The 27,580-nt window shown below is 41.6% G+C and overlaps 1 protein-coding gene across 4 annotated transcripts in view; it reads left to right on the plus strand.

The window, feature by feature from the left end:
* Positions 1 to 27,580, plus strand: part of IDO2 (indoleamine 2,3-dioxygenase 2) — a 66,173-nt gene continuing 38,593 nt past the window's right edge. The window contains exons 1-4 of one of the 4 annotated variants that reach the window (XM_070781468.1): positions 2 to 287; positions 15,302 to 15,446; positions 18,861 to 18,956; positions 25,787 to 25,906. In XM_070781468.1, coding sequence (XP_070637569.1) covers positions 18,891 to 18,956; positions 25,787 to 25,906 — 186 coding nt within the window. In that variant the 5' untranslated portion in view covers positions 2 to 287; positions 15,302 to 15,446; positions 18,861 to 18,890. Of the gene's footprint in view, positions 288 to 15,301; positions 15,447 to 18,860; positions 18,957 to 25,786; positions 25,907 to 27,580 lie in introns of all 4 variants that reach the window. The other 3 variants (XM_019953600.2, XM_019953601.2, XM_019953603.2) reach the window with 3 other exon arrangements.

Raw genomic sequence — 27,580 nt, forward strand, 5'->3', positions numbered from 1 at the left:
TTGTGTCGGAGAAAGTCCCGTGGTAGTGTGGAATTTAACCTCAGAACAAGGTTCTCCCCTGTTCCTGAGACAACCGGACAACTAACTGCGAGGAAGAGATGCTATTCTGAAGCTCCCTGTGTCTTTGACATATTTGAAGCAGTTGTCTCTTCAGCAGCAGTCTCGGCACAGATACTTCAAACAACATTATGGAGCCTCAAAGTCAGAATTTGAAGACAGCACCGTTCTTGACTTTAGGAAGATTTCACATTTCTGAAGATTATGGCTTTCTTCTCCCAAATCCTCTGGTAAGGCTAGGGTCTTAGAGCAAATCAGTATAGTTTTCTTGAGATGCTGATTTGTGTGTTTGTTTGTTTAATGATGTAGTCATTAAGAGAGATGCAGCATAAATGCCAAGTCTGTGATGTGGGATGGATAATACAAATAAGTGCAAGTTGCTCACTCATGTCCAACTCTGTGACCCCATGGACTGTACAGTCCATGGAATTCTCTAAGCCAGAATACTGGAGTGGGTAGCCTCTCCCTTCTCTAGGGGATCTTCCCAACCCAGGGATCAAACCCAGGTCTCCCGCACTGCAGGTGGATTCTTTACCAGCTGAGCTACCAGGGAAGCCCAACAATAGTGGAGTGGGTAGCCTGTCCCTTCTCCAGTGGGTCTTCCTGACTCAGGGGTTGAACCAGGGTCTCCTGCACTGCAGGCGGATTCTTTACCAACAGTACAAATAAGGCACGGGGTGATTACCAGCAAAGGCAAGTGACAGCTACAGCAGCAAGAGAGCAAGTGAAATGTTTGAATGTCATGTTTTTGTTTGTTTGTTTTTTAAATAGATTTCCAGTCATTCCAGTGATTTGTGAGCAAATGTGCAGTTATCAAAAAGAGAGAGAGAATTAGATAAAGATCAATTATATGATCCCTGGGTCTGGAAGATCCCCTGGAGAAGGGAATGGCTATCCCTCCAGTATCCTTGCCTGGAGAGTCCCATGGACAGAGGAGCCTCGTGGGCTACCCCAGTTAAAAGGTCACACAGAATCAGACATGACCAAGTGACTAAGCACTAAGGCAAGAAATTCAGTTTACCTTGCCTGGCTGCTGCTGCTGCTGCTAAGTAACTTCAGTCGTGTCCGACTCTGAGCGACCCCATAGATGCAGCCCAGCAGGCTCCCCCGTCCCTGGGATTCTCCAGGCAAGAACACTGGAGTGGGTTGTCATTTCCTTCTCCAATGCATTAAAGTGAAAAGTCAAAGTGAAGTTGTTCAGTCATGTCCTATTCTTAGCGACCCCATGGACTGCAGCCCACCAGGCTCCTCCGTCCATGGGATTTTCCAGGCAAGAGTACTGGAGTAGGGTGCCATTGCCTTCTCTGATCTTGCCTGGCTAGTGGTAGAGAAAAGAGAACACAGGTGGACCTCAGGTGTCCTTGAGGATAGCAGGAGGGATTAGATATTCACAGATATTGCCGTGAAGAGGAAAAAACCTTTGAGAACAAACTGAAACTATTTCTTATTTGTTCTTAATGCAGTTCCTTTTCAACATTGTTTAAATCTTTGAATGTGGTTGAGATGGAAAATGTTAAAACTGCAAGAGTTATTAGAAACTGAAGACCAGAAGTGGTTTGCCCAAAGTCATATTACTGGAAAAAGCAGAAGTACTCAGGACTCTTTATTTCTTTTTTTCTACTATGTTATAAATTAGGGCCAAGACTACTCAGCTAAAAATCTAGAGATCCAATGTTACAATCACTGCAATCATTTATTAGATCCAATTTTTCCTTCTACGGACCTAATTGGTGATTTAATCATGATTAATGATTGACCTAGAATTTAATTAACTCTTATGGAGTGTGATAGAGGAATACAGATGAAGATAGGATCTATTTGCTGATCCCCAAGTGCTACTCTGTAGAGCTGTTAGTTTTGAAATCAAGTCACAGATCTGCAAGAAACTTGAGCACTAACAGTAATGACTCCAGGGTGTTAGATGACAGTTGTGGCCCAAAACATTGGACTGTGTTCTCTGACCCTGCCACTAGGGTGACCAAGAATGTCCATTTGCTAGAGGCCAAAGGGGATTCCAAGAAGCAGGATTTTCTGTGCTAAGCCAGGAAAATCCTGAACAAACCAGATACTTGAGTCATCCAAAGTTTTGCTTACTAACTCTTGTGACCTACAATGAATCATCAGCATTGCCTGACCCTCAGTTTTCACAGGCACTGGAAGAGATCTAGCCCCACTCCCACTGGACTGCTATGGAGCATGGAAGCACTTTCATAAATCCAGTGGACTGCTAGAAGCCAATTTGCCTGACCCTCAGTCCAGAGCTTATTCAAAATTTCATTTTGTGTATATAACTTGATTTAGGCACATTCAGATCATCTCTAGTTCACAAGAAAGAGCCAATCTACAGGCCAACACTCTCTTATTGGGATTAAATATATACACTGAACTGAGAAAAATACTATTAAAATTATTGGGTTGGCTGAAAAGCGTTTTCGGGTTTTTTGATAACATTTTATGTGTGAACATTGGGTGGGGCCACCATGATTGTGTTCCCATTCTTTGCAGTTTCCTTTCTTATAAATAAGAAAACCAGATGGGAAACAGTAACAACATCAAGTGATTGTGACTTTCTGAGACAATACAAGACCCCATCTGCCCTGTGGTCTGGTTGATGCATACTCCTTAGAAGAAATTTCCATTCTGGAACTCAGATAGAAATTTCCATTCTGGAACTCAGATAGAAATTTCCTGGCAAACTGGATCTGTTCTCACAGTCATTTGTCAGAGTTTTAAAGATTGCAAGTCTTTGTTTCAGTTTTAGTTTTCTCCCCCAAACACCTCCCTTTCTGGGAAGAGGTAGGGGAAGAGTGTTGAAACCAGAATCTGTCTCAGGTTATTCAGCTGACCAGAAGAGAAGCCCTCACTCATCACCAAATAAATAGCAGTGTTGTCACAACAGGTCACAAATCGAGAAATATCAGCCTGGTTTTGCTAAGGGCTTTGTTTGCTTTTAGGAAAGTGATGGGGTGGCTCTTCCATTATGTCAATCAGACCAAAGATGCCCTTCCAGCAAGCTTGGTTGTTTACCATAAATACTTAGAGCATGTGAGCATAATTATGTACCACGGTAGCAAAGATCATTATGTTCCAATGATTTTAATAGCATTTTTAGGTAAAGCTAATAAACACAAGAAATGGTTCTGATTTTTATCAGTAACAAAGAAGAAAAGAAAGCACAGTCAAACTAATGAATAAGCAATCATTCTGGCTCTGCGGGAAAGGGCTGACCTGGTTTAACATACTCTACCCTTCTGTTTGTATAAACTCTCAAACATCTGTAGGGTCTAACATTTCAGTGAGGAAAATGTGTCTCTTTTAGTCCCACAGGAAAGCCACAAAAATTGCTTGCCAGTCATGTAATCTGTGCGTGCATGTGTTTGGGTAGGTGGGTGGGGAGAAATTTTTCTTTAAAGAATTTGAGCAAATCAGCTGGGCAGGAGAGGAGGGACCAAGATAGACGATAGCAGATTAGATTGGGGTGAGACCAAGGGGACTCAAATGTTAGGCTCAGGAATTTGCATTTCACACATCTGGTAAATGTCTTCTGCAATGGCGTGTAAATGTATTCCTAGCAGGTTAAGTGCAGGCAATGTTCTGACAGTGATTGCTGGATTGTGTGCTAAAATTAGCTGGGGAGCCTAAATAAATACTGATGCTAGAACCCTAGCCAGTAGTTAAATCGGAACCTCTAGGCTAACTAGCTCAATACTTGTAAGTAACAGAATCTGTAAAAGACAGTGGAGGTTCACATGAGCAATGAGAGTTTTTGAAGGTTGTTTTTGGAAAGAAATGTGTTCCTAACTATGAGAAACAGTGAGAAGGGCTTGCGTGTATACTAAGTCACTTCAGTCGTGTCTGACTCTTTGCAACCCCATGGACTGTAGCCCACCAGGCTCCTCTGTCCATGGGATTCTCCAGGCAAGAGTACTGGAGTGGGTTGTCGTGCCCTTCTCCAGGGGATATTCTGGACCCAGGGACCAAACCTAGGTCTTTTAAGAAAAATAAATATACATATACTCTCCTGTAAAAATTCAAAGCACTTGTGAGAAGCAGTGGACTCCAGCTGTTTAGAAGGAAGAGTAGAAAAATTATTAACACAGAAGACTATAGTTTTCTAATGAAAAGTAGAGGTAGGAAGAAATCTAATATTTCCTTGAGAAAAAACTACCATTATTTACTAGTATCTGAGCTATATGCCTGACCATGTCAAATGAGATTTGAGGCAACGATGGCTATATTTAGTTTAGTTTAATCGCTCAGTCATGTCCAACTCTTTGGGACACTATGGACTGCAGCACGCCAGGCTTTCCTGTCCATCACCAACTCCCAAAGCTTGCTCAAACACATATCCATGCTTTATTTTATTTATTAAATATTATATTACATATATATACATGGTTTATTACACACTACATAGCCATATAAATGGGTATATCACCAATAGATATATTATTATTATTATATCTACTATATTGCAGAGATACACACAAAGAGATCAGATTTCAGAACCCTGAGTGTAGATTAATAAAGAAAGGTGAGTTTGGGGGTGGGGAGGGTTGGACAGGATGTGGATTTCCGTGCCAAAGTTAAGAAACCAAGAGAAATGTGAGGCAAGCCAATGGGGAAGTGGTTGGACAATGGGGATAAAAATGGGGAAAAAGAGGCCAAGATGGTCCTAGAAACTGGAATCCGAAACAATGAATCCGCTCAGAGTTTTTCACCCTCAGGGTATCGAAGCTGTAGAAAAGCTTAAGACAACACGGGGAGAGCTGAGCTGAGTCATCTAAGAAAGGATGAAAAAATCATGCATCATGGAAATTACATATCTGCTATTCTCAGTCAAAATGAGGCTCTGGAAGTGAATTAATTTCCTAGGGCTGATGTCAAAATTACCAAAAATATGTTGGTGGCTTAAAGCAAGAGAAATGTACTTTTTTAGACTTCTGGAGGGAAGAAGTCTGAAATGAGGGTGTTGGCAGCATACTCCTGCCCCAGCAAAGTCTCTCCGGGAGAATCCTTCTTGGCCTCTTCCATCTTCTTGTGGCTCCTGGCGTCCTTGCTCCCAGCAGAAGGACTCCACTCTCTGCTCCATCTTCACATGGCCTTCTTCTCTGCTCTGCAATCTTCCTCCCTCTCTCTCTGTCTTCTCTTATAAGGACACATGTCATCACATCCAGGCTTCCCAGGTAGCGTTAGTGGTAAAGAACCTGCCTGCCAATGCAGGAGACATAAGAGACGTGGGTTTGATCCCCTGGGTTGGGACGATCCCCTGGAGAAGGGCATGGCAGTCTGCCCACTCCAGTATTCTCACCTGGAGAATCTCATGGACAGAGGAGCCTGGCGGGCTACCATCCACATCGTCGCAAAAGACTCAGACACGACTGAAGTGACTTAGCACACATCATCACATCCATGCTAATCCAAGGTGTTCTTATCTTGTGGTGACTAACTAAATGATATCAGCAGAGACCCATTTCCAATTAAGGTCACATTCACAGTTTCCAAGCAGACATGTCTTTTGGGGAGAAAAGGGTTGACACAAGCCATTCGGCTCACTATAGGAAGTGAGGCAGAAAGATGAACAGTTAGAGAAAGGGAGATCCTGGGAGATGGAAACCAAAGCCTTGTTAGTTTTTTTTTAACAATTATTGATCAATTGATTTTGGGGGGGGCTGCAGTGGGTCTTCACTGCTGTGAGAGCTTTTCTTTAGCTGTGGCAAGTGGGTTTCTCCTTGCGGTGGCCTCTCTACCTGAACACAGGCTCTAGGGTGCTCAGGCTTCATACTTGCAGTCCACAGCATCTGGAGCACAGGCTCAACAGTTGTGGTGCACAGGCTTAGCTGTGTCACGGCATGTGGGATCTTCCCAGACCAAGAACTGAACCCATGTCTCCTGCATTGGCAGATGCATTCTTTACCAAGGAGCCACCAGGGAAGCCCCAAAGGTTTGTTTTGCCCTGAGACCCCCAGAGCTGACCAGACAGGAGGGTAAAGGGCAATAAAACGTGATGGTGCAAAGCACAAAATGATCAAGGAAGTACAAGGGGACTGTTAAATATTGACCGGTTTTGTCAGCATATTATTAACTTGTGTTCACCACTCTCTGATCTCAATGTTCTGAAAAAACTGAAGAACATTCACATGCTCTGCTGAAAATTGTAGCTTTAAGATCAGAGAAAAGCTGGAATATGAGAAAACACCTCATGAGCAAAGGGTAGACAGCTTAGCTAGCTCACATGAGCTCAAAGTCCAGCCTTGTTTTTCAAATGTGAGCACAGTAATTACATAACCACAGTTATATGGGAAAGCAGTCTCAATGTCAGCAAATTTGGAAAACTCAGCAATGGGCGCAGAACTGGAAAAGGTCAGTTTTCATTCCAATCCCAAAGAAAGACAATGCCAAAGAATGCTCAGACTACCGCACAATTGCGTTCATCTCACACGCTAGTAAAGTAATGCTCAAAATTCTCCAAGCCAGGCCTCAGCAATACGTGAACCGTGAACTTCCAGATGTTCAAGCTGGTTTTAGAAAAGGCAGAGGAACCAGAGATCAAATTGCCAACATCTGCTGGATCATCGAAAAAGCAAGAGAGTTCCAGAAAATCATCTATTTCTGCTTTATTGACTATGCCAAACCCTTTGACTGTGCTGATCACAACAAACTGTGGAAAATTCTGAAAGAGATGGGAATACCAGACCACCTGACCTGCTGCTTGAGAAACTTGTATGCAGGTCAGGAAGCAACAGACTGGTTGGAACAACAGACTGGACATGGAACAACAGACTGGTTCCAAATAGAGAACAGAGTACGTCAAGGTTGTATATTGTCACCCTGCTCATTTAACTTATATGCAGAGTATATCATGAGAAATGTCAAGCTGGATGAAGCACAAGCGGAAATCAAGATTTCCGGGAGAAATATCAATAACCTCAGATACGCAGATGACACCAGTCTTATGGCAGAAAGTGAAGAAGAACTAAAAAGCCTCTTGATGAAAGTGAAAGAGGAGAGTGAAAAAGTTGGCTTAAAACTCAACATTCATAAAACTAAGGTCATGGCATCCAGCCCCATCACTTCATGGCAAATAGATGGGGAAACTGTGGAAACAGTTGTTGACTTTATTTTGGGGGGGCTCCAAAATCACTGCAGATGGTGATTGCAGCCATGAAATTAAAAGACGCTTACTCCTTGGCAGGAAAGTTATGACCAACCTAGATAGCATATTAAAAAGCAGATACATTACTTTGTCAACAAAGGTCTGTCTAGTCAAGGCTACGGTTTTTACAGTAGTCATGTGTGGATATGAGAGTTGGACTATAAAGAAAGCTGAGTGCATAAGAATTGATGCTTTTGAACTGTGGTGTTGGAGAAGACTCTTGAGATTCCCTTGGACTGCAAGGAGATCCAACCAGTCCATTCTAAAGGAAATCAGTCCTGGGTGTTCATTGGAAGGACTGATGTTGAAGCTGAAACTCCAATACTTTGGCCACCTGATGAGAAGAGCTGACTCATTTGAAAAGACCCTGATGTTGGGAAAGACTGAAGGCAGGAGGAGAAGGGGACAACAGAGGATGAAATGGTTGGATGGCATCACCGACTCAATGAACATGAGTTTGGGTAAGCTCTGGGAGTTGGTAATGGACAGGGAGGCCTGGCGTGCTGCAGTTCATGGGGTCACAAAGAGTCAGACATGACTGAGCAACTGAACTGAACTGAACTGTCCTGTATAAATATTGTATTGGAATATAATTGCATTGCAATGTTGTGTTAGTTTCTGCAGTACAAAAATGCAAATTATACATATATATGTATGTATGTGTGTATATATATGTGTGTGTGTGTGTGTGTGTATGCATATATGTCCCATTCCTTTAGAGCTTCCCTCACATGCCCCCATCTCACCCCTCTAGGTCATCATAGAACACGGGGTTGGGCACCCTGTGCTATACAGCAGCTTCCACTAGCTATCTATTTTACACATAGCAGTATATATATATGTCAGTCTTACTTTCTCAATTTTTCCCATCCTCCTTCCCCTGCTGTGTCCCAAAGTCCATTCTCTGCATCTGTATCTCTATTCCTTCCCTGCAAGTAAGTTCGTCAGTACCATTCTTCTAGATTCCGTACATACATTTTAATATACTATATTTGTTTTCCTGACTTACTTCACTCTGTATAATAGATTCTATATTCTTGCATGTCTGTTTATCTGACTCATATTTGTTTCTTTTTATGGCTGAGTAATATTCCATTGTATATATGTACCACAATTTCTTTATCCATTCATCTGTCAATGGACATCTAGGCTGGTTCCATGTCCTGGCTATTGTAAATAGTGCTGCAGTGAACATTGGGGTACATATGTTTTTGAATTATGATTTTCTCAGGGTATATGTTGAGTAATGGGATTGCTGGATCATACAGTTGTTTTATTCCTAGTTTTTTAAGGAACCTCCATATTGTTCTGCATATTGGCAGTATCAATTTACATTCCCACTAACAGTGTAAGAGGGCTCCCTTTTCTCCACATGCTCTCCAGCATTTATTTTTTGCAGATTTTTTGATGATGGCCATTCTGAACAGTGTGAGGTGATACATCATTGTAGTTGTCGTTCGCATTTCTCATAATAAACAATGTATATCTTTTCATGTTTTTGTTGGCCAACTGTATGTCTTCTTTGGAAAAATGTATGTTTAGGTCTTCCAGTCATTTTTTAATTGGATTTTTTTGTTTTTCCAATATTGACCTGTATAAATCTAAAAGGATAATCTAGAATCATGTTTCTGAAACTGTGGGTTGTGGAGTGGGGAGATGGAAGAGGAGTAAAGATATGCTCCTATGGGTGCATAAATGCTGAGATGTTTAGTATTGTGTTTTAATCTCTGACTAGATATAGAAAGAAATGTTTTATATCATGGAGATAATGTGCAATGAAAAAACATTTTCCATAAAAAAGATTTTAGTTTCCTTCTTTTTTCCAACTCAGGTTTTTGAATCTATGGGAAATTATTCTCTGGGATTCATGAAAATTATTCCTTAAAGTCAATTTTATATATTCCTCTAGTTGAGAAACAGTAGATGATTAATATTACAAATTCTGGTTCACAGCACTGACAACACTATAATAGCCACATTGATTTGAATTTGAAGTCTAGATAAATCTCTTACTAGTTTTAAAACTAGCAAGTCATATTTGCTCTCTTTTTACCTACTTTACTTGTGTGAGGATAACATGTCATGTATGAGGAGGATCAAATTAAGAAAACCCCTCATTATGCTGACACTCTGTGATTTCAGTCTGAAACTAAAGACTAAGCCAGGCCCAGGTCCAGGTCCTGTTAACAACAGGATAAGTTACTACTATATAATATAGATTTTCTAAATCATGACCAATTTGAGAAGGAATATGTTATGACATTTCATACCATAATTATGTCAATATTTATCAAATTATGTCCTAATTTGATTTTATAGTATATAATTACCATAATTGTCTCCCAACTGCTTTTAATCACAACTTCCTGCTGCTGCTAAGTCACTTCAGTCATATCCGACTCTGTGCGACCCCATAGAGGGCAGCCCACCAGGCTCCTCTGTCCCTGGGATTCTCCAGGCAACAACACTGGAGTGGGTTGCCATTTCCTTCTTCAATGCATGACAGTGAAAAGTGAAAGTGAAGTCGCTCAGTCGTGTCCGACTCTTAGGGGCCCACTTGGACTGCAGCCTACCAGGCTCTTCCATCCACGGGATTTTCCAGGCAAGAGTACTGGAGTGGGGTGCCATTGCCTTCTCTGTAATCACAACTTAAGACCCCATTATTGATTAAAAAAATTCTTTCAGTTATATATAATATCAGGTTAATGTGTACTATAAATTGACCATCCTCTGCTTGAAATCTTACTTCAAACTCCTTTTATTGAATATTTATTTTATTATTAATCTTTAGAAATTAGGAGACTACTAAAATTCAGTGGCACATCATTAGCGACAAAATTTTTTATGAAAAAAATCTAAATGTGAGTATTTTGTTACCAACTTAATAAATTCATATCAAGTTCACATTGGAAGATTCTTAAAAGTAGGAAATTGATTATTCATAACTCTACCATAAAATCAATATACCTTAGGTATCTGGGGATAATTTATCTAAGGGTGTGTCTGTTTGGCTATGTATTTGTCTGTGTATATATGTGTGTCTATGTGTTTGCAAAGCTGCAAAGTTGTAATTCTATTGCATATCCAAACCTGCATTGTGTGTTTTTAACTCAATGCTATAAAATAAAACTGCCTGAAATTAATCAGTCTTAACAATATAATTTTAATGGTTTCATTAAATCCTATTTGCATGATAAAACATTCCAATTTAATGGCATTAGACATTTTGGTTAATTTTCCCTCTATAAATACAACCAATATATGAAACTTCTGATGGTTTAATTCAAACCAACCAAGTCATTCCCACAAAAATTGCTTATCTTGTTCCTAAAATTAACTTGTAATCGTGAGCTAATTTTGAGGACGTTTGCTTAGGATGCTTCCCCATTCTTCATTCTAACCTCTGGGCATTCACTCTCTCTAGTGTCAGATTAATGTACCTCCCCTGATTCGCTATTTCTTCAATTTTTTGCTGGAATTTTTTTTATCGTTTCAGTCCACTGCATATTTTTGCACTACTTTTAATGTTTCAGAACACTTAGTTTACAGATGTGAATTAATGTGAACTCTCTGCTCCCAGCCTAGAAAACAATTTTGATAGAGGATGAGACCAGAACAAAAGATGTAGTTCCCCTAGGTGGATGAATCAGTTTGTCACCAATGAAAAATTTTAATGCTTGTCCAATCTTCATCATAGAAACTCCTGCGCTCTTATTCTAAATGGAGACAAGTAGGCAGAGATGGTGAACCCCTCTCTGTAGTAGCTGCTGTCCAAAGCTACAGAACCTTAGTCCCAAATCTGTTTACATCCTCCAGAAAAAAAGACAAACAAAAAGAAACAGTTAAAAAAAAAAAAAAAAAAGAAAGAAAATTTATCGTTGCCAAGTTCCACCTTGGAGGGCATTTTAACCTCCATTTACTGTTACTTTGGGGCATCCCTGGTAGCTCAGATGGTAAAGAATCCACCTGCAGTGTGCGAGACCTAGATTTGATCCCTGGATTGGGAAGATCCCCTGGAGAAGGGAATGGCAACCCATTCCAGTATTCTTGCCTGCAGAATCCCCATGGACAGAGGAGCCTGGTGGGCTACAATCCAGGGGGTGGCAAAGAGTCGGACACAACTGAGCGACTAAGCACATTGTTAGAATCATAAACTTTGGCATGCCCTCAAACAACTTATCAAAATATTCTTTCTAAACATTTTCTATACTTTTTCTTGGCTTTTCTGATTTTACGTATCGTAACAACTTTCCAGGGGCCTCCCTGGCAGCTCAGTGATAAAGAATCCACCTGCAATGCAGGAGACGTGGGTTCAGTCTCTGGGTGGGGAAGATCCAGTGGAAGAGGGAACGATAACTCACTCTAGTCTTCTTGTCTGGGAAATCTCACAGACAAAGGAACTTGACGGGCTCCAGTTCATGGGTTGCAAAAGAGTTGGATACATCTTAGCAACTAAAAGACAACAACAACTTTCCAATGTCAAAATATGCTCACAGTAATGCCAAACATGGGTTGGTCTTTTATACTAGTGAATTCAGTTTGATAACATTTTATTTAAGAATTACATTTTTGTATTCATACACCACAGTAGTGTTAGAGTTTCAGGGGTTAGTCCTGAGGGTCTGTTATCTTCACAAATTGCATTAAGTGCTTTCTCATCTTCATCTGTGCTCTGGAACAGATAATATATCATCATTCTTAAGAAAGGACAGATTTTAGGTGATACGTTTTTAATCATATTTTTCATTTCCTCTATGCTTATTGGCCTAGAAGCTTATTTCACCTAGAAGATTTCACACTTCTAGGTGAAAAAAGAACAAACAAAGAACGACCTTTTACAGTTTTTCAATTGGGGTTTCAATTCAGATTTTCAAAGTATTAGCAAAATTAATTGATATCATTCTTCTATATTTCATTGAGAATGGAATTTTTAGTTCCTATAATAACCCCTTTATAATATATAGTTATTAAATATTATTTAGTCAGTGTTCACTTTGTACTAGACCTGTGTTAACCTTAACTACGTATTTTGTAATTGAGTCTTGCAGTAATCTTTATTATTCTCCAATGACTCCTGTGAATGAATTCATCCCTGTCTCTGAAATCTAGCTCTTGGCTGCCCACCTTTCTTTTTCCACCCTAGTGCAATCCACCACCATTTCTTCCTGGACTGTTGCTTTGTAATCTGTCTTTATTTCCCCTCTTGCCCAACTATAATACACTCCCTGCATGGCAGTCAGAGTGACCCTTAAATTAAAAAAAAAAAAAAATCAAACCACATAACTCCTCTCTTTAGAACAAAATCCTATACTTTGGTAAGGTGTATCCTTAGGGACTGCTCGTGCTGCCTACCCATCTCTTCAAAGTCATCTAATATTTCTGTCTCCTCTTTACTTGGCAGCTATGTCACACCAGCCTCTTCGCATTTTTCCAGTCTTTTATTTCGCTAAAAATCATCTCTTTCAAATTCTACTCAGTCCAATAGATCACATTCTAATTTTTATGATACTAACATTATCATCCAACTTTTCCGTATTGACATTTGACTGGTTTAATTTCACTTAAACTTTTAATTTTTTTTTTTTTTTTTTAGCTTTCTGTACTATTTTCTTAACCAGAAGCTGATTTCATGAACCAGTATAATACAGTTTAGTGTTTCTATAAAATACATGACTCCTATAAAATCTGTTCTTTTTTAGATTATAAATGTATTGAGAAGAACTATCCAAAGCAGAGCAAAAGGACGGCTGAGTTTTAGTCAATATCACCTGGAGCCCTGTCTAACTAGCAGTTTCACTTTAGGATTACTTAATTACCTTCCTTAAGAACTATGCTTCTTTTTTGACATGCTACTTACTATTGAGTAGGACTGAATCTCTGAAACTATGTGTTAACTTGCAAAATTTTGTTCAAAAGAGCTGCAAGTGATTTCTTTTGAGTAGAAAATATAACCCTAAAGTTTGTGATGGTTGTGCCACATAAGACATTAACCCATTACCATGTCTTTTAACATAGAAATTAATTTTTTAGTGTTCATTCCTTAAAAAACTGGAAATAGAACTGCCTTATGACCCAGCAATCCCACTGCTGGGCATACACACTGAGGAAACCAGAAGGGAAAGAGACACGTGTACCCCAATGTTCATCGCAGCACTGTTTATAATAGCCAGGACATGGAAGCAACCTAGATGCCCATCAGCAGATGAATGGATAAGAAAGCTGTGGTATATATACACAATGGAGTATTACTCAGCCATTAAAAAGAATACATTTGAATCAGTTCTAATGAGATGGATGAAACTGGAACCTATTATACAGAGTGAAGTAAGCCAGAAAGAAAAACACCAATACAGAATACTAACGCATATATATGGAATTTAGAAAGATGCTAACAATAACCCTGTGTATGAGACAGCAAAAGAGACACTGATGTATAGATCAGTCTTATGGACTCTGTGGGAGAGGGAGAGGGTGGGAAGATTTGGGAGAATGGAATTGAAACATGTATAATATCATGTATGAAACGAGTCGCCAGTCCAGGTTCGATGCACGATACTGGATGCTTGGGGCTAGTGCACTGGGACGACCCAGAGGGAGGGTATGGGGAGGGAGGAGGGAGGAGGGTTCAGGATGGGGAACACAGGTATACCTGTGGCAGATTCATTTCGATATTTGGCAAAACTAATATAATATTGTAAAGTTTAAAAATAAAATTAAAAAAAAAAAAACAACTCTAAACACTTCAGTATATCAAGTGCTTTTGAAGGAACTTGTGTGTTTACTCTCAGGAGGTGCTGGAAAGTACACTGAACTTTGAGTCAGAAGTGATTTGGCCTGACCACCAACGAGATGTGTAACCTTGAGAAAGTTTCTTAATTTCTCTGGCTTGAACTTCCTCTATTTTGAAAGAGCACTGATGAGATAATCTATCCTAACTCACAACACAAGTGTAGATAGATTAGAGAAGTAAGCATCAACAGTTAAACTAGAAATATTCTAAAAAGAAGTAATATTTGGACAAGAAAACTTTCTAAGTATAACCAAAAACCCAATGCATAAATGAAAATGCTGGCTCATTTGACTACCCTGATATGAATGGCAGTTTCACACCTGCACCCAAAATGCAATGACAAAGCATAAGACAAGATATTCAAACTCATCAAAAATCACAGAAATGTAAACAATACAATGATAACGTACAAAATTTCTGGAAAACCACACAAACTTCTGAGGGTCATTACTGCTAGATGAGAGGATGAGAACAAGAGTAATTTTACTTTCCACCTTCCAAATTCTATGCTTTTTGACTGTCTTGCCATCAACATTGACTACATTATTTTAATCATCATTTTTGAGAAAGGAATATTTTTGGATGTTTATTTTATTATTGAATATTAAAATAACTATAGAATTTTAGTGCAAAGAATCCAATGTATGTATCTTTAAAAATAACAACAAAAAAGTTTGGTAATGCTCAACCTTGTTAGAATCATAAATAAACTGGCACTCCCATTATATGTTATGTATTATATAAATGCAACTATCAATTCATGTAACTTTTCTGTAAGAAAACCAAGAAGTAGCTCTCAACCATTCCACAAGCAAAAATCTTTCACTCAATAAATCCATATTTATAAATTTATCCTGTTAATGAGACAATACCTAAAAATGCACGTATAAGAATGACTATTTCAGATTTGTTAATGATAGCCAAAAATTGTAAGCAATTACCAATATTCATTCATAGCACATTAGGATTCTCTGCAGGTGTCTAACACCGAAAAGGATGCTGTGTAGAGAAATACTCATCAGCTCAACCTGCCCCGACACTGTAATTTAAAAAATAATCTGGCAGTCAGAAAGTAATGAACATAATTCAATATTTTATTCAGCTCATAGAGGAAAAGCCCACAGGAAGGGTGGGTACTTAAAAAAAAGAGTTATTTGTTTATTTAAGCTTTATTTTTGGTTGCTCTGGGTCTTCATTGCTGTGCGTAGGCTTCCTCTAGTTTCGGGGAGTGGGGAACTATCCTTCCTCGAAGGGTGCTGACTTCCTATCATGGTGGCTTCTATTGTTGCGGAACACAGACTCTAGGCACCCGGGCTTCAGCAGTCACAGGGCACCAGCTCAGATGCTCCTCAGCATGTGGAATATTCCCGGATCAGCAATCAAACCCATGCCCCCTGTATTAACAGGTGGATTCTCAACCACTAGACCACCAAGGAAACCCTGGTGGGTACATTTTTAATGGATTGTGAACTAGCTTTAACATCCTTTTTCCCTTCGCTTTTGAGGTCGCCATATCAGTGGTTTTCAATCTTTTGGTTACATTAGTTTCACCTACAGGGCTTGCTAAAACACAGAAGCTGGGCCCCAGCCCTGAGTTTTGGGTTCAATATGTCTGGGGAGAAGCCCTCCAAATTTGCATATCTAACAAGTTTCCACATCATCCCAATGCTGCCGGATGGGGACTGCACTTGGAGAACCCAGAGGTTCTCAAAGCTCACTGTTTTCTTATACTTGTGGTGTGATACCAGAGTCCAAACACTTGAACTGTTTAAAGAATGGAGTGGATGAAAAAGAGGAAGAAGGGTAAGAAGCATCTAGGAGTCTAAGGGGAAAGGAGATATTAAAGAATAGAGGGTGGCTTAGATTGAGGAACACTGGAGTATTTAAAGATTTCCATGTAAGCCCAGAAACATAAATCCTTTGGCTGTGTCACATGGTTTGTGGGATTGTAGTTCCCATATTGGAGAAGGCAATGGCACCCCACTCCACTACTCTTGCCTGGAAAATCCCATGGATGGAGGAGCCTGGTAGGCTGCTGTCCATGGGGTCGCTAAGAGTCGGACACGACTGAGCGACTTCACTTTCACTTTTCACTTTCCTGCATTGGAGAAGGAAATGGCAACCCACTCCAGTGTTCTTGCCTGGAGAATCCCAGGGACGGGGGATCCTGGTGGGCTGCTGTCTGTGGGGTCGCACAGAGTCGGACACCACTGAAGCGACTTAGCAGCAGCAGTTCCCATATCAGGCATTGAACTCAGGCCACCAATGTGAAAGTACCAAGTCCTAACCACAGGGAATTCCCCAGGGTGCTTTAATTCTCAGAATATGATCCCTTTTCTGGGTACCAAAGAAAGAAAGCCAGAGGTGATGACTTACTTACAGCTTTTTCTCAAACCCATTTTAAAAAGACCTCCTGAATACTATGAGTCTCCTTCTGTGATTTCCTTTGAAAATATTATATTCCCTTGTCTCTGTTGCTGCATTCAATTGTTGTTTGTAAAACAGCAGAAAAACGAATTGCCAGTTCAGAGTCAGTTAACTGTAAATCTCTCTGCCCCTGTGAGTGTGAGCATGGTTGACCCCGCCACCACTCTGTAAATCCCCAAACTTGGGTCAGTTATCAGCTTTCTTCAACTCTGCATCACTGCTAGGGGAAATGACCATTATGCTTATAAATGACTTTTACTCTGAGAGACTAGGGGAGTGCAGTGGACTCTACCTTGAGAAACTTAGGGACTGAGTGAAGAATACATGAGGAGAAAATGGTACAATTTCTTCTTTGTGAATACCCATATTGTTGGGGCCCTAGGAAAGTCACCCCTGAATATGCCTCAATCATATTGATTATTTTGTCTTCTGTTCTTTACATTCTTTCTTTCTTTCTTTTTTTTTTTTGATGTGGACTACTTTTAAAGTCTTTCTTTAATTTTGTTATCATATTGCTTCTGTTTTACGTTTTGACTCTTTGACTACAAAGCTTGTAGAATCTTCATTTCCCAACAAGGGATTGAACCCACACCACCTGCATTGGAAGGCAAAATCCCAACCACTGGGCCAGCAGGGAAATCCTTCATATTGATTATATTGAACTAAAGTTACTAAAGAAACAGTCAGGGTGGGAGTGGGAGGGAGGTTCAAGAGGGAAGGGATATATATATATATATACCTATGGCTGATTCATGTTGACATATGGTAGAAACCAACACAATATTATAAAGCAATTATCCTCCAATTAAAAATAAATAAATTAAAAAAAATAAAATAAAAAGGCCATTTAAAAACAGAAAGAAACAGTAAATTCAAACGGAACTTTGACCTTCTTCTCTGTCTCCCTAGAAGCAGGAAATAAATCTCTCCTATGAAAGATGCCCTGCTTGCATGTGGAGACAGGAAGACACCTATATCACCATAGGTAGGGAATGTGAGCCTACCTATGGTGATACAGCCATAAGCATACATATATCCCCTCTCCTTTGAACCTCCCCCGCTCCATCCCACCCCCTAGGTCATCACAGTGTGCCGGGCTGGGCTCCTTGTGTTATATAGAAGCTTCCTACTAGCTTTCTATGTTATGCAGAGTAATGTATACTCTTGCCTGGAAAATCCCATGGACCGAGGAGCCTGGTGGGCTGCAGTCCATGGGGTCGCCAGAAGTCGGACATGACTGAGCGACTTCACTTTGACTTTTCACTTTCATGCATTGGAGGAGGAAATGGCAACCCACTCCAGTGTTCTCGCCTGGAGAATCCCAGGGACAGAGGGAGCCTGGTGGGCTGCTGTCTATGGGGTCACACAGAGTCGGACACGACTGAAAGCGACTTAGCAGCAGCAGTAGCAGCAGCAATGTATAAATATCAATGTTACTCTCTCAATTCGTCCCACCCACTCCTTCCCCTGCTGTGTCTACAGGTCCATTCTCTGTGTTTCTATTCCTGTCCTGCAAATGGGTTTATCAGTACCACCTTTTTAGATTTCTTATATATGAGTTAATATATGATAGCTCTTTTTCTCTTTCTGACTTACTTCATTCTGTATAACAGGCTCTGGGTTCATCCACCTCACTAATGAATGAGTGACTCACATTTGTTATGAGTCATTTGTCATTAATTTGTCATGTCTCTTAAACTTTAGATTTGAGTAATACGGAATGAACTATAATCCCAAGAACAGATGATTTATCCATCATCTGCTCTGTTTGAAAACATGCCTTCTCATCTTCAAATTGCCAACTAGAAATGTCACTTTCAGACCCTATTACCGGCCCCCACAGTCATGTTTCTATGACCATTTCCCTTTAATCCTCTAGAATAACGCAATTAACCACTCCCTCCTCTCCTAGTTATTAAGCTTACTATGCCATGCTAAGTCACTTTAGTAGTGTCCAACTCTTTGTGACCACATGGACTGCAACCCTCCAGGCTCCTCTGTCCATGGGAATTCTCCAGACAAGAATACTGGAGTGGGTTGCCATGCCTTTCTCCAAGGGATCTTCCCAACCCAGGGATCAAACCCACGTCTCCTGTGGCTCCTGCATTGTAGGCAGATTCTTTACCACTGAGCCCCTGGGGGAGCCCTTTCTTAAGCTTACACACATCCATAATCAAACATATTATACTGCATGGGTTACGTCTGATGACACTTTACTTATCCCTTAGGAGTCACGTGCTCCTAACTGCAAGCACTGCATTTTAGTCACCTGGGTATCTGTAGTGCCTCACATTGGATTCAGTGAATTCTCAGTATTTGTTGAATAGAATTGATCTGAATTCTGCCTTAAGACTGAAATCTGAAAGTAGCAATGAGGCTGCTTCACAAAAAGGTGTAAAATACTGAGACATTTGAATTTTCTGAATGCAGAGAGAACTCCCTGGTCACTATAGTCCTTGGATGGAAATTGCCAACAGACTTCCCCAGTTGATTGAGAGCCGCCAGCTTCGAGCTCAAGTAAACGAGGTACAACATCTTGTGTTCTTCTCCTTGACCCTTTCTCACTACCCTATTTTCATCCTCTCACCACTTTTCTTTCTCAACATTGTAGACATGGGTCAGCTGACCACTGACTATGGTGACTTTATCCACAGAACTAAAATAATCTCACCCTTGGTGATGAGTGGAATAACACTTGCTTCTGGTATGATATGTGTTTCCCTAAAATTTCCAGAGCCTACACAGAAAAATTCCTGGACTATATTATATTAAGCACTCAACAAATATTTGTTCTTTAAATAAAGAAGGCAATCTGGTTGAGAATTGTCAGGAAATTGATGGATAAGATGTAGCTGGGTCAGAATAGGCATGGAATTCTCAGAAGCCCCATGGTTAGGGTTCCTCTCCCTCTGCATGAAGTCACACTGATTTATTGTTGGAGTCCTATAAAAGAATTGAGCCAAGAGACTTTCTCAGTTATACAGCCAGTGTTAGCAGATTCTTCAGAAATCGTTGATAAGCCTTAATCAGGAAGGAATAACAACGAAACTAGGGGACTTACCGGAGAAGGCAATGGCACCCCACTCCAGTACTCTTGCCTGGAAAATCATATGGATGAAGGAGCCTGGTAGGCTGCAGTCCATGGGGTCGCTAAGAGTCGGACATGACTGGGCAACTTCACTTTCACTTTCACTTTCATGCATTGGAGGAGGAAATGGCAACCCACTCCACTGTTCTTGCCTGGAGAATCCCAGGGACGGTGGGGCCTGGTGGGCTGCCATCTATGGGCTCGCACAGAGTCGGACACGACTGAAGCAACTTAGCAGCAGTTAGCAGCAGGGGACTTACAGAGGAATATAGGACTATTTATCTATGATAATAAGTACTAAAAGGTAATTTAACACCTATTTGAACAGCTAACATTTTTTAAAAATCTGGAGATAGCAAACACTGGTGATAATATATGCAAAGAGACTCTCATTCACATTGCTGATGGGAATGCAAAATATTACAGCTACCCTGGAAGAAGGCCTTCAAAATATCACAGCTACCCTGGCAGGTTCTTTAAAAAAAAAAATGTATAATTTTGTGTTAAGGTATGGCTCTGATGGCTCAGAAAGACCTTTGCCTGCAATGGGGGAGACCGAGGTTTTGTCCCTGGGTTGGGAAGAGCCCCTGGAGAAAGGAATAGCTACCCACTCCCAGTATTCTTGCCTAGAGAATTATATGGACAGAGGAGCCTGGCAGGCTACAGTCCAAGGAGTCTCAAAGAGTCAGACACAACTGACTAACACTTTCACTTTCACTCATAGCCAATTAACAATGTTATGATAGTTTCCAGTAAACAGGGAAGAGACTTAACCGTACACATACATGTGTCCATTCCCAAACTCCCCTTCCATCCAGGTGGCAGATTCAAATCAAGAATTACCATATGACCCAGCAATCACATTACTAAATATTTACCCAAGTAAACCAAAATTTTGTGTTCATGCAAAAGCTGATGTGTAAGTGATTATCTAAACCAGAAACCACCAAGAGGTCCCTCAACAGGGGAATTTTAAACTGAGTACAAAGGCCTGAACATTGTGGTTCCCAAATTCATACATTGAAACCCTAATCCCCAATGTGATGGTGTTAGGAGGCAGAGCCTTTGAAGGTGATTAGTCAGAGATCTCCTGAGAAAGACTCTTTTTTTGTTTGTTTTCCCCTATCTATATAGAAAGAGACTTATTAGGAGGGATTGACTCACATGATTACCTAGGCTGAGAAGTCCCACAGTCTGCCACCTGCTAGTTGGAGGAGGCCCAGGAAAGCTGAGAATCCAGGGAGCCAGTGTGCAAGTTCCAGTCTGAGTCTGAAGATCTAAGAACTAGGAGTGCTAATCCTAGGGATCAGGGGAAGTGGCTGTCCCAGCTGAAACAGAGCAACGTCACCCTTTCTCCACTGTTTTGTTCTATTCAGGTCCTAAACAGAGCAGTGATTCCACATGAGCTGGTGAGGTGAGGTTCCTTACTCAGTCCTCATCTCTTCCAGAACCTCTTCCAGAATCTCTCAGAGACACACCCCAAAATGTTTACCAGCCATCTGGGCTTCTCTTAGCCTAGTCAAACTGATGCATCAAATCAACCATCACCCAAGGTAATCAGATCATGAGAGAAGAAGGGGATAGTTATAAATAGGATGAGTGCCCTTATCAAAGTGACCCCAGGGCTCTATGACACTCTGTTGCTGTCATGGGAAGATACAGCAAGAAGACAGCAAGATGGTTCTCAATAGAACCCAATCATGCTGGCACCCTGATCTTGGACTGCCAGCTTCCAAAATCAAAATAATTAAATTTCCGTTGTTCATAAGCCATCTAGCCTATGGTACTTTGTTACAGCAGTCTGGAAGACACTGAGTTGTCTTCATATGATGGAATGCTATTCAATGGCAAAAATGAATAAGCTATTGGTTTATTCAACAATATGGATAAACTTTATGTACATTTTGCTAAATGAAACATGTCACAACCAAAAGGTTACACATCCTGATTCCATTCATGTGACATTGCAGAGAAGGTGAACACTATAAGGACAGAACACAGGGGTCAATGGTGATGAGGGACTGAGGAGGAATGATTACTAAAGGAGGATTTTAGGATAACATAACTGTTATCTATGGTGTTCTAGTGGTGGATATGTGATTCTATGCATTTGTGAAACCCATAGAATTGTGTATCACATAGTGAAGTGTCTGCAAGTTTTAAAATATTAACCAGAATATTGGGAGATGCTGGAATGGAATGCAGACAATAACACCTAGGTGAATCTAGCTGTCCTACAGATGCGTGACATCATTTTAGGGAAGAGGGTAGGGAAAAGGAGGTGACCTAGGTTACTCAGGAAAGTGATGCTGTGACTGGTGCTGGATTAAAAAAGAACATTTGTAATCACTGCGCTCAAGTTGGTGAATTTGTTTTGCAAAGCAGTACAGTTGAACAGTTCTGAAACCGCTGTGCGTGTGTCTGTGTGTGTGTGTGTGTGTGTGTACACACACACTAGCTGAGCAAATAAATAAATGAATTGTGGATGATATTTCACTGTCAGAGATGCAAGTTATACATTAGCAAGGGAGGAAAATAAGATCAACCTGTGACACCAGGTTAGAGTTGGAGACATCTGATATGTTTAGCATTTTAGCATCATTTATGTGGGTTCTTTGGAGAAGGAAATGGCAACCCACTCCCGTATTGTTGCCTGGAGAATCCCACGGACAGAGGAACCTGGCAGGCTACAGTCCATGGGGTCGCATGCATCGGACATGACTCAGCGACTAAGCCACCATCACCATGTGGGTTCTTTACCACTAGTGCCACCTGGGACGCCCTTATATACACACACATGCACACTGATACATAGATGGACAAATACATTTGTGTGGATAGACAGTGTATATAATAGGTGTACGGGCTTGCCAGGTAGCTCAGTGGTAAAGAATCTTCCTGTCAAGCAGGAGATGCGAGTTCTATCCCTAGGTAAGGAAATACCCTGGAGAACGAAATGGCAGCCCACTTCAGTATTCTTGCTTGGGAAATCCCATTGACAAAGGAGCTTGGCGGGCTATAGTCCATGGGATTGCAAAAGAGTTGGACATGGTTTAGGGACTAAACAGCAGCGGCAGCATAACAGGTATACACACACACAACTTGCTGCTTATTCATCCAGTCGTGTCAGACTCTTTGCAACCACATGGACTGTAGCCTGCGAGGCTCCTCTGTCCATTGGATTCTCTAGGCATTAATACTGGAGTGGATTCCTCTGCCCTCCTCCAAGGAGTGGATTCCTATGCCCTCCTCCAAGGGATCTTCCCGACCCAGGGATGGAACCCAGGTCCATTGGGTTCTTTGCATTGCAGGCAGATTCTTTACCCCTGAGCCACCAGGGCACACCCCCACCCCCATACACATGCACTATTCCCTAACTTTGCCCACTGTGAGGATCTAGAAACAGTGGCATTCCAGTAGCAAAGAGCAAACCCAGTGCCCATTTATTTGAACTCTTTTCCAATCAACGGAAGTAGGGCTCCTTGGAGAAAAAGAGTTGATTATAAATCTTGAGCTAGGAAAAACAAAAGGCGACCCCAGAACATCTTGGAACTTTATTCCTTTACCTTGAGGCTGCAGGATAGGTACCCAGTAGCCACTCATGGCCACTGAGCCTTTGAAATATGACTGGGACAAATTAACATGTCAGATATCCATTGGATTTTGAAGACTTACTATAAAAGGAGAGTGTGAAATATCTCAATATTTTAAATATTGATCACGTGTTAACATTTTGCATATATTAACCTTGATAAAATGTTATTAAAACTAATTCCACTTTAGTGTTTTTTTTGTTTTGTTTTGTTTTTTCTTTCCTATTTTCAAAATGTGGCTGATAGAAAATGTAAAATGACACATATGGCTTTCAGATTTCCATCTGGCAGAGCGGACTTCATAGCACAGGGCAGTGGCCAGCAGAACTGAACTGGAACCCTGGCTCAGTCCCTCCTGGTTCTGTAACCTTGGGTGAATATCTTACCCTCGCTGATACTCGGTTCTGGCCTACGGGTCTTGGGAGAAAACAGGATACCAACCTGAGTGAGAAGCTTTTAGCATCAAGGCTTGGACAGTTTAGTATCTGCCTTAGCATAAGTACTGAATAAATAACTGTGGTTGTAATTTTCAGGCTGGTTCTTGTTAAAATGCAATATGTCACTGGTCCCCCCAACCCCGCCTTTCCCCTCTTCCCTCCCTCCCCCGCCCACACCCCTCTAACGCACAGAACTTTCAAGATTGTATCTCAGCCAATTTTTAGGGTGAAATGTGGAATCTGGTACAAAGCAGAAGACAGGGAAAGGCTGCCCCCAGCAGACCACGGAGGACGGAGTCCCATCCCAGGGACAGAAGCCTCTGCGAGGCGGTGGGCGATAGGACCCCTGGTCCCATCCCACTCCTCTCTCAAAGAGACACATGCCGTGTCCACAGCCGCCCTTCTGGCGCTTGGGATCCCAGAGAGGGGCACCTGGAAGGATCTAGATCTGACTATGTCTAGAACTAGGGGCAGGATTGGGGGGCACCGAGGAAACCCAGCAGGGATGTGCAGGGAAATTAGAGCTCAGAGGCTATTGGTGTCAACCGAAAAAGGCAGGACTGGCCAGAACTAAACCAAGAAACTGGTACTGTTTGCATAGGAAGGGCTGTCAGTGATAACATATTTGTGTACAGGGTGATGATTTCAGCAGCAACATGACCTTCACACTTCCCTATGACTCATCTTGAAGAGGAAGCCAGTGGAGAAGTGTAAAGACCCACCCAGGGTCACCTGGAGGGTTAGGACAAGGACTGAACGGCCTTTGGGCTCCCCCAACCACCTCCTAGGAGGGAGTTTGTTGGGTGGATTCCTAATTCCGTTGGGCTCTGTTTACCTTTTCATCTAGGAATTACAGCAAAAGAGTCACGCCCACAGCAGCTGGGCTGTTACTAGAGTACAATGGTACCCATTAAGCAGAAGGTGTTTGATAAGGCAGGATTGTAAAACTTGCCCTGGGAGACTCCACATTTGATACATGATGTCAGTCTTGGGACTACTTTATTCTGTTTATAGAACACTCCAATCAAGCTGCCACTTCAGTAATGGTGACCAGTGTCCAGGCATTACCATGGGGACAATTTGGGGGCTTGCATGGGATATAAGTATTGGTATTTCATGAACAACATCATGTGAAAGACCTCTCTTACTGCAGTGTCCTAAGATCAGGGCAGAAATGAGTGTGTGAGGATCACCTTAACTAAAAGATAACCTACCAGTTATACCCAAAGGACCCTTCAAACCACAAAACTCCCACGGCCATTTAGTTCATTTCAGTTCAGTTCAGTCGCTCAGTCGTGTCCAACTCTTTGCGACCCCATGAATCACAGCACGCCAGGCCTCCCTGTCCATCACCAACTCCCAGAGTTCACCCAGACTCATGTCCATCAAGTCAGTGATGCCATCCAGCCATCTCATCTTCTGTCGTCCCCTTCTCCTCCTGCCCCCAACCCTCCCAGCGTCAGGGTCTTTTCCAATGAGTCAACTCTTCGCATGGGGTGGCCAAAGTACTGGAGTTTCAGCTTCATATCATTCCTTCCAAAGAAATCCCAGGGCTGATCTCCTTCAGAATGGACTGGTTAGATCTCCTTGCAGTCCAAGGGACTCTCAAGAGTCTTCTCCAACACCACAGTTCAAAAGCATCAATTCTTCGGTGCTCAGCCTTCTTCACAGTCCAACTCTCACATCTATATATGACCACAGGAAAAAACATAGCCTTAACTAGACAGACCTTTGTTGGTAAAGTAACGTCTCTGCTTTTCAATATGCTATCTAGGTTGGTCATAACTTTCCTTCCAAGGAGTAAGCGTCTTTTAATTTCATGGCTGCAGTCACCATCTGCAGTGATTTTGGAGCCCCCCAAAATAAAGTCTGACACTGTTTCCACTCTTTCCCCATCTATTTCCCATGAAGTGATGGGACTGGATGTCATGATCTTCATTTTCTGAATGTTGAGCTTTAAGCCAACTTTTTCACTCTCCTCTTTCACTTTCATCAAGAGGCTTTTGAGTTCCTCTTCACTTTCTGCCATAAGGGCGGTGTCATCTGCATATGTGAGGTTATTGATATTTCTCCCAGAAATCTTGATTCCAGCTTGTGTTTCTTCCAGTCCAGTGTTTCTCATGATGTACTCTGCATAGAAGTTAAATAAGCAGGGTGACAATATACAGCCCTGATGTACTCCTTTTCCTATTTGGAACCAGTTGCAACTGGTAACCTCTGGACATTTCTCCTGAACAGATGCCGCTCTTGAACTGCCAGTTCCTTACAGGTTACCGAGAGTGGCGCCTGGCACGCCTAGTCCTGAGCTTTATCACCATGGGATATGTCTGGCAGGATGGAGAGACGCAGCCCAAAGAGGTAGGGACAAAGGGACTCCTGTCTTGTCATATGGAGGTTCCCTGTACCTGGAGAACACTGTCCACACTGTTTTCCTGGTAAATGTGTCCTTTCATGTTCTTCCCTTTGGGTCTGAGATGAAGGAAGCACAAAGGCTTCCCAGGTGGGTCAGTGGTAAATAATCTGCCTGCAATACAGGAGAGATGAGGTCAATCCCTGGGTTGGGAGGATCTCCTGGAAAAAGAAATGGCAACCCACTCCAGTATTTTTGCCTGAGAAAGCCCAGGAACAGAGGAGACTGGGGGCCTACAGTCCGTGGGGGTCTCAAAGAGTCAGACATGACTTAGCTATTACCCAAGAGCAGCAGTAAAATGAAGTGCAAAAGGCCCATTTAAATGAAAGACCATTTCTCCCCACCTGGCCAGGCAGTTAATTTTCTTTGGAACTGGAAGCCCTTTCATTTGTTTTGGCATTTTCTTTTTATTTTTCTTTCTGACACTCACCTTCTTCTAGGAATTTTAAACTGTTGCATTTGAAGGCAAGTCATAAGATATTAGGAAACACTGAATGACTTCCGTTTTACAGCATTTTGTGCTCTTACACACATCAGTAACCACAGTGTTCACAACCTCATACACTAAGTATAGCAATGCCGTACCCATTTTACAGACCGCCAAGGACTACAGAAGGTAAATTTCTGGCCCAAGGCTAGGTAGCAAGTTTGTGGAAAAGCCAGGGTCACAACCCAGACCTTCTGATTTCCCTAATGCAGCCTTCATTCCCCAGAGACACACATTACCGTTTATAACACTATGCTTATTTTTTTGATGTTGCTTGTTATCTACCACATGCTGGTCTGTCTCTTAAAATTTCATGCAAATCTCTTCTGACTCCTTGCATAACTTTTTACAGTTTTTATCTGAATCTCAGAACATGAAGTCTTTGAGTTTCACTTACCTCAGTATAAATTACTATTGGTTTCACTTTTTTATAAATGGACCTTTTACAGAAATCAGGATGTTACCCTTGTTTTGCTCCTCCAAGCTTGAGTGAGCTACCTGTTCTTAATTTGTTTGCCTAGGTTTATTCTACCATTTGTATCTCAAGTAAATAGAGGAGACTCCCAGTGATGAAAGCAAAGCAAAGTGAGATAAGAGACAGGACGTAAGCAGAGAGCTGCTGCAGACTGTTTTAATGTCAGGACATCTAACTTCAGAGTCATGTGTCTGATGTTGGAAAGTTTGAAGTCTAGGCACACATGATGGAACACCCCAATGGATTTTTCCTCCTCTTTCTGTTCTCCAGACCAGCATCCTCAATTGGGGAAGGGATGAAGTAGGTGACAAGGGAGGAAGACACCAGCTTCTGGTGTGTCTACGACCTTCCAGATCACCACTGAGCTCCCTACGCCCATTCCCACATGCAACCTCAAACCATCTCTACTTTCCCTGTATTTCCTCCTTTAACTTTTCTTACTATAGAGACACCTCATTTCTGCACTGTCTGTCCCTCCCTTCTCCTGCCCTCCATCTTTCCCAGCATCAGGGTCTTTTCCAGTGAGTCAGTTCTTCACATCAGGTGGCCAAAGGACTGCTTCAGCTTTAGCATCAGTCCTTCCAATGAATATTCAGGACTGATTTCCTTTAGGATGGACTGGTTGGATCTCCTTGCAGTCCAAGGGAGTCTCAAGAGTAT

The sequence above is a fragment of the Bos indicus genome, chromosome 27, assembly GCF_029378745.1.
Source record: "Bos indicus isolate NIAB-ARS_2022 breed Sahiwal x Tharparkar chromosome 27, NIAB-ARS_B.indTharparkar_mat_pri_1.0, whole genome shotgun sequence".
Classification (NCBI taxonomy): Eukaryota; Metazoa; Chordata; class Mammalia; order Artiodactyla; family Bovidae; genus Bos; species Bos indicus.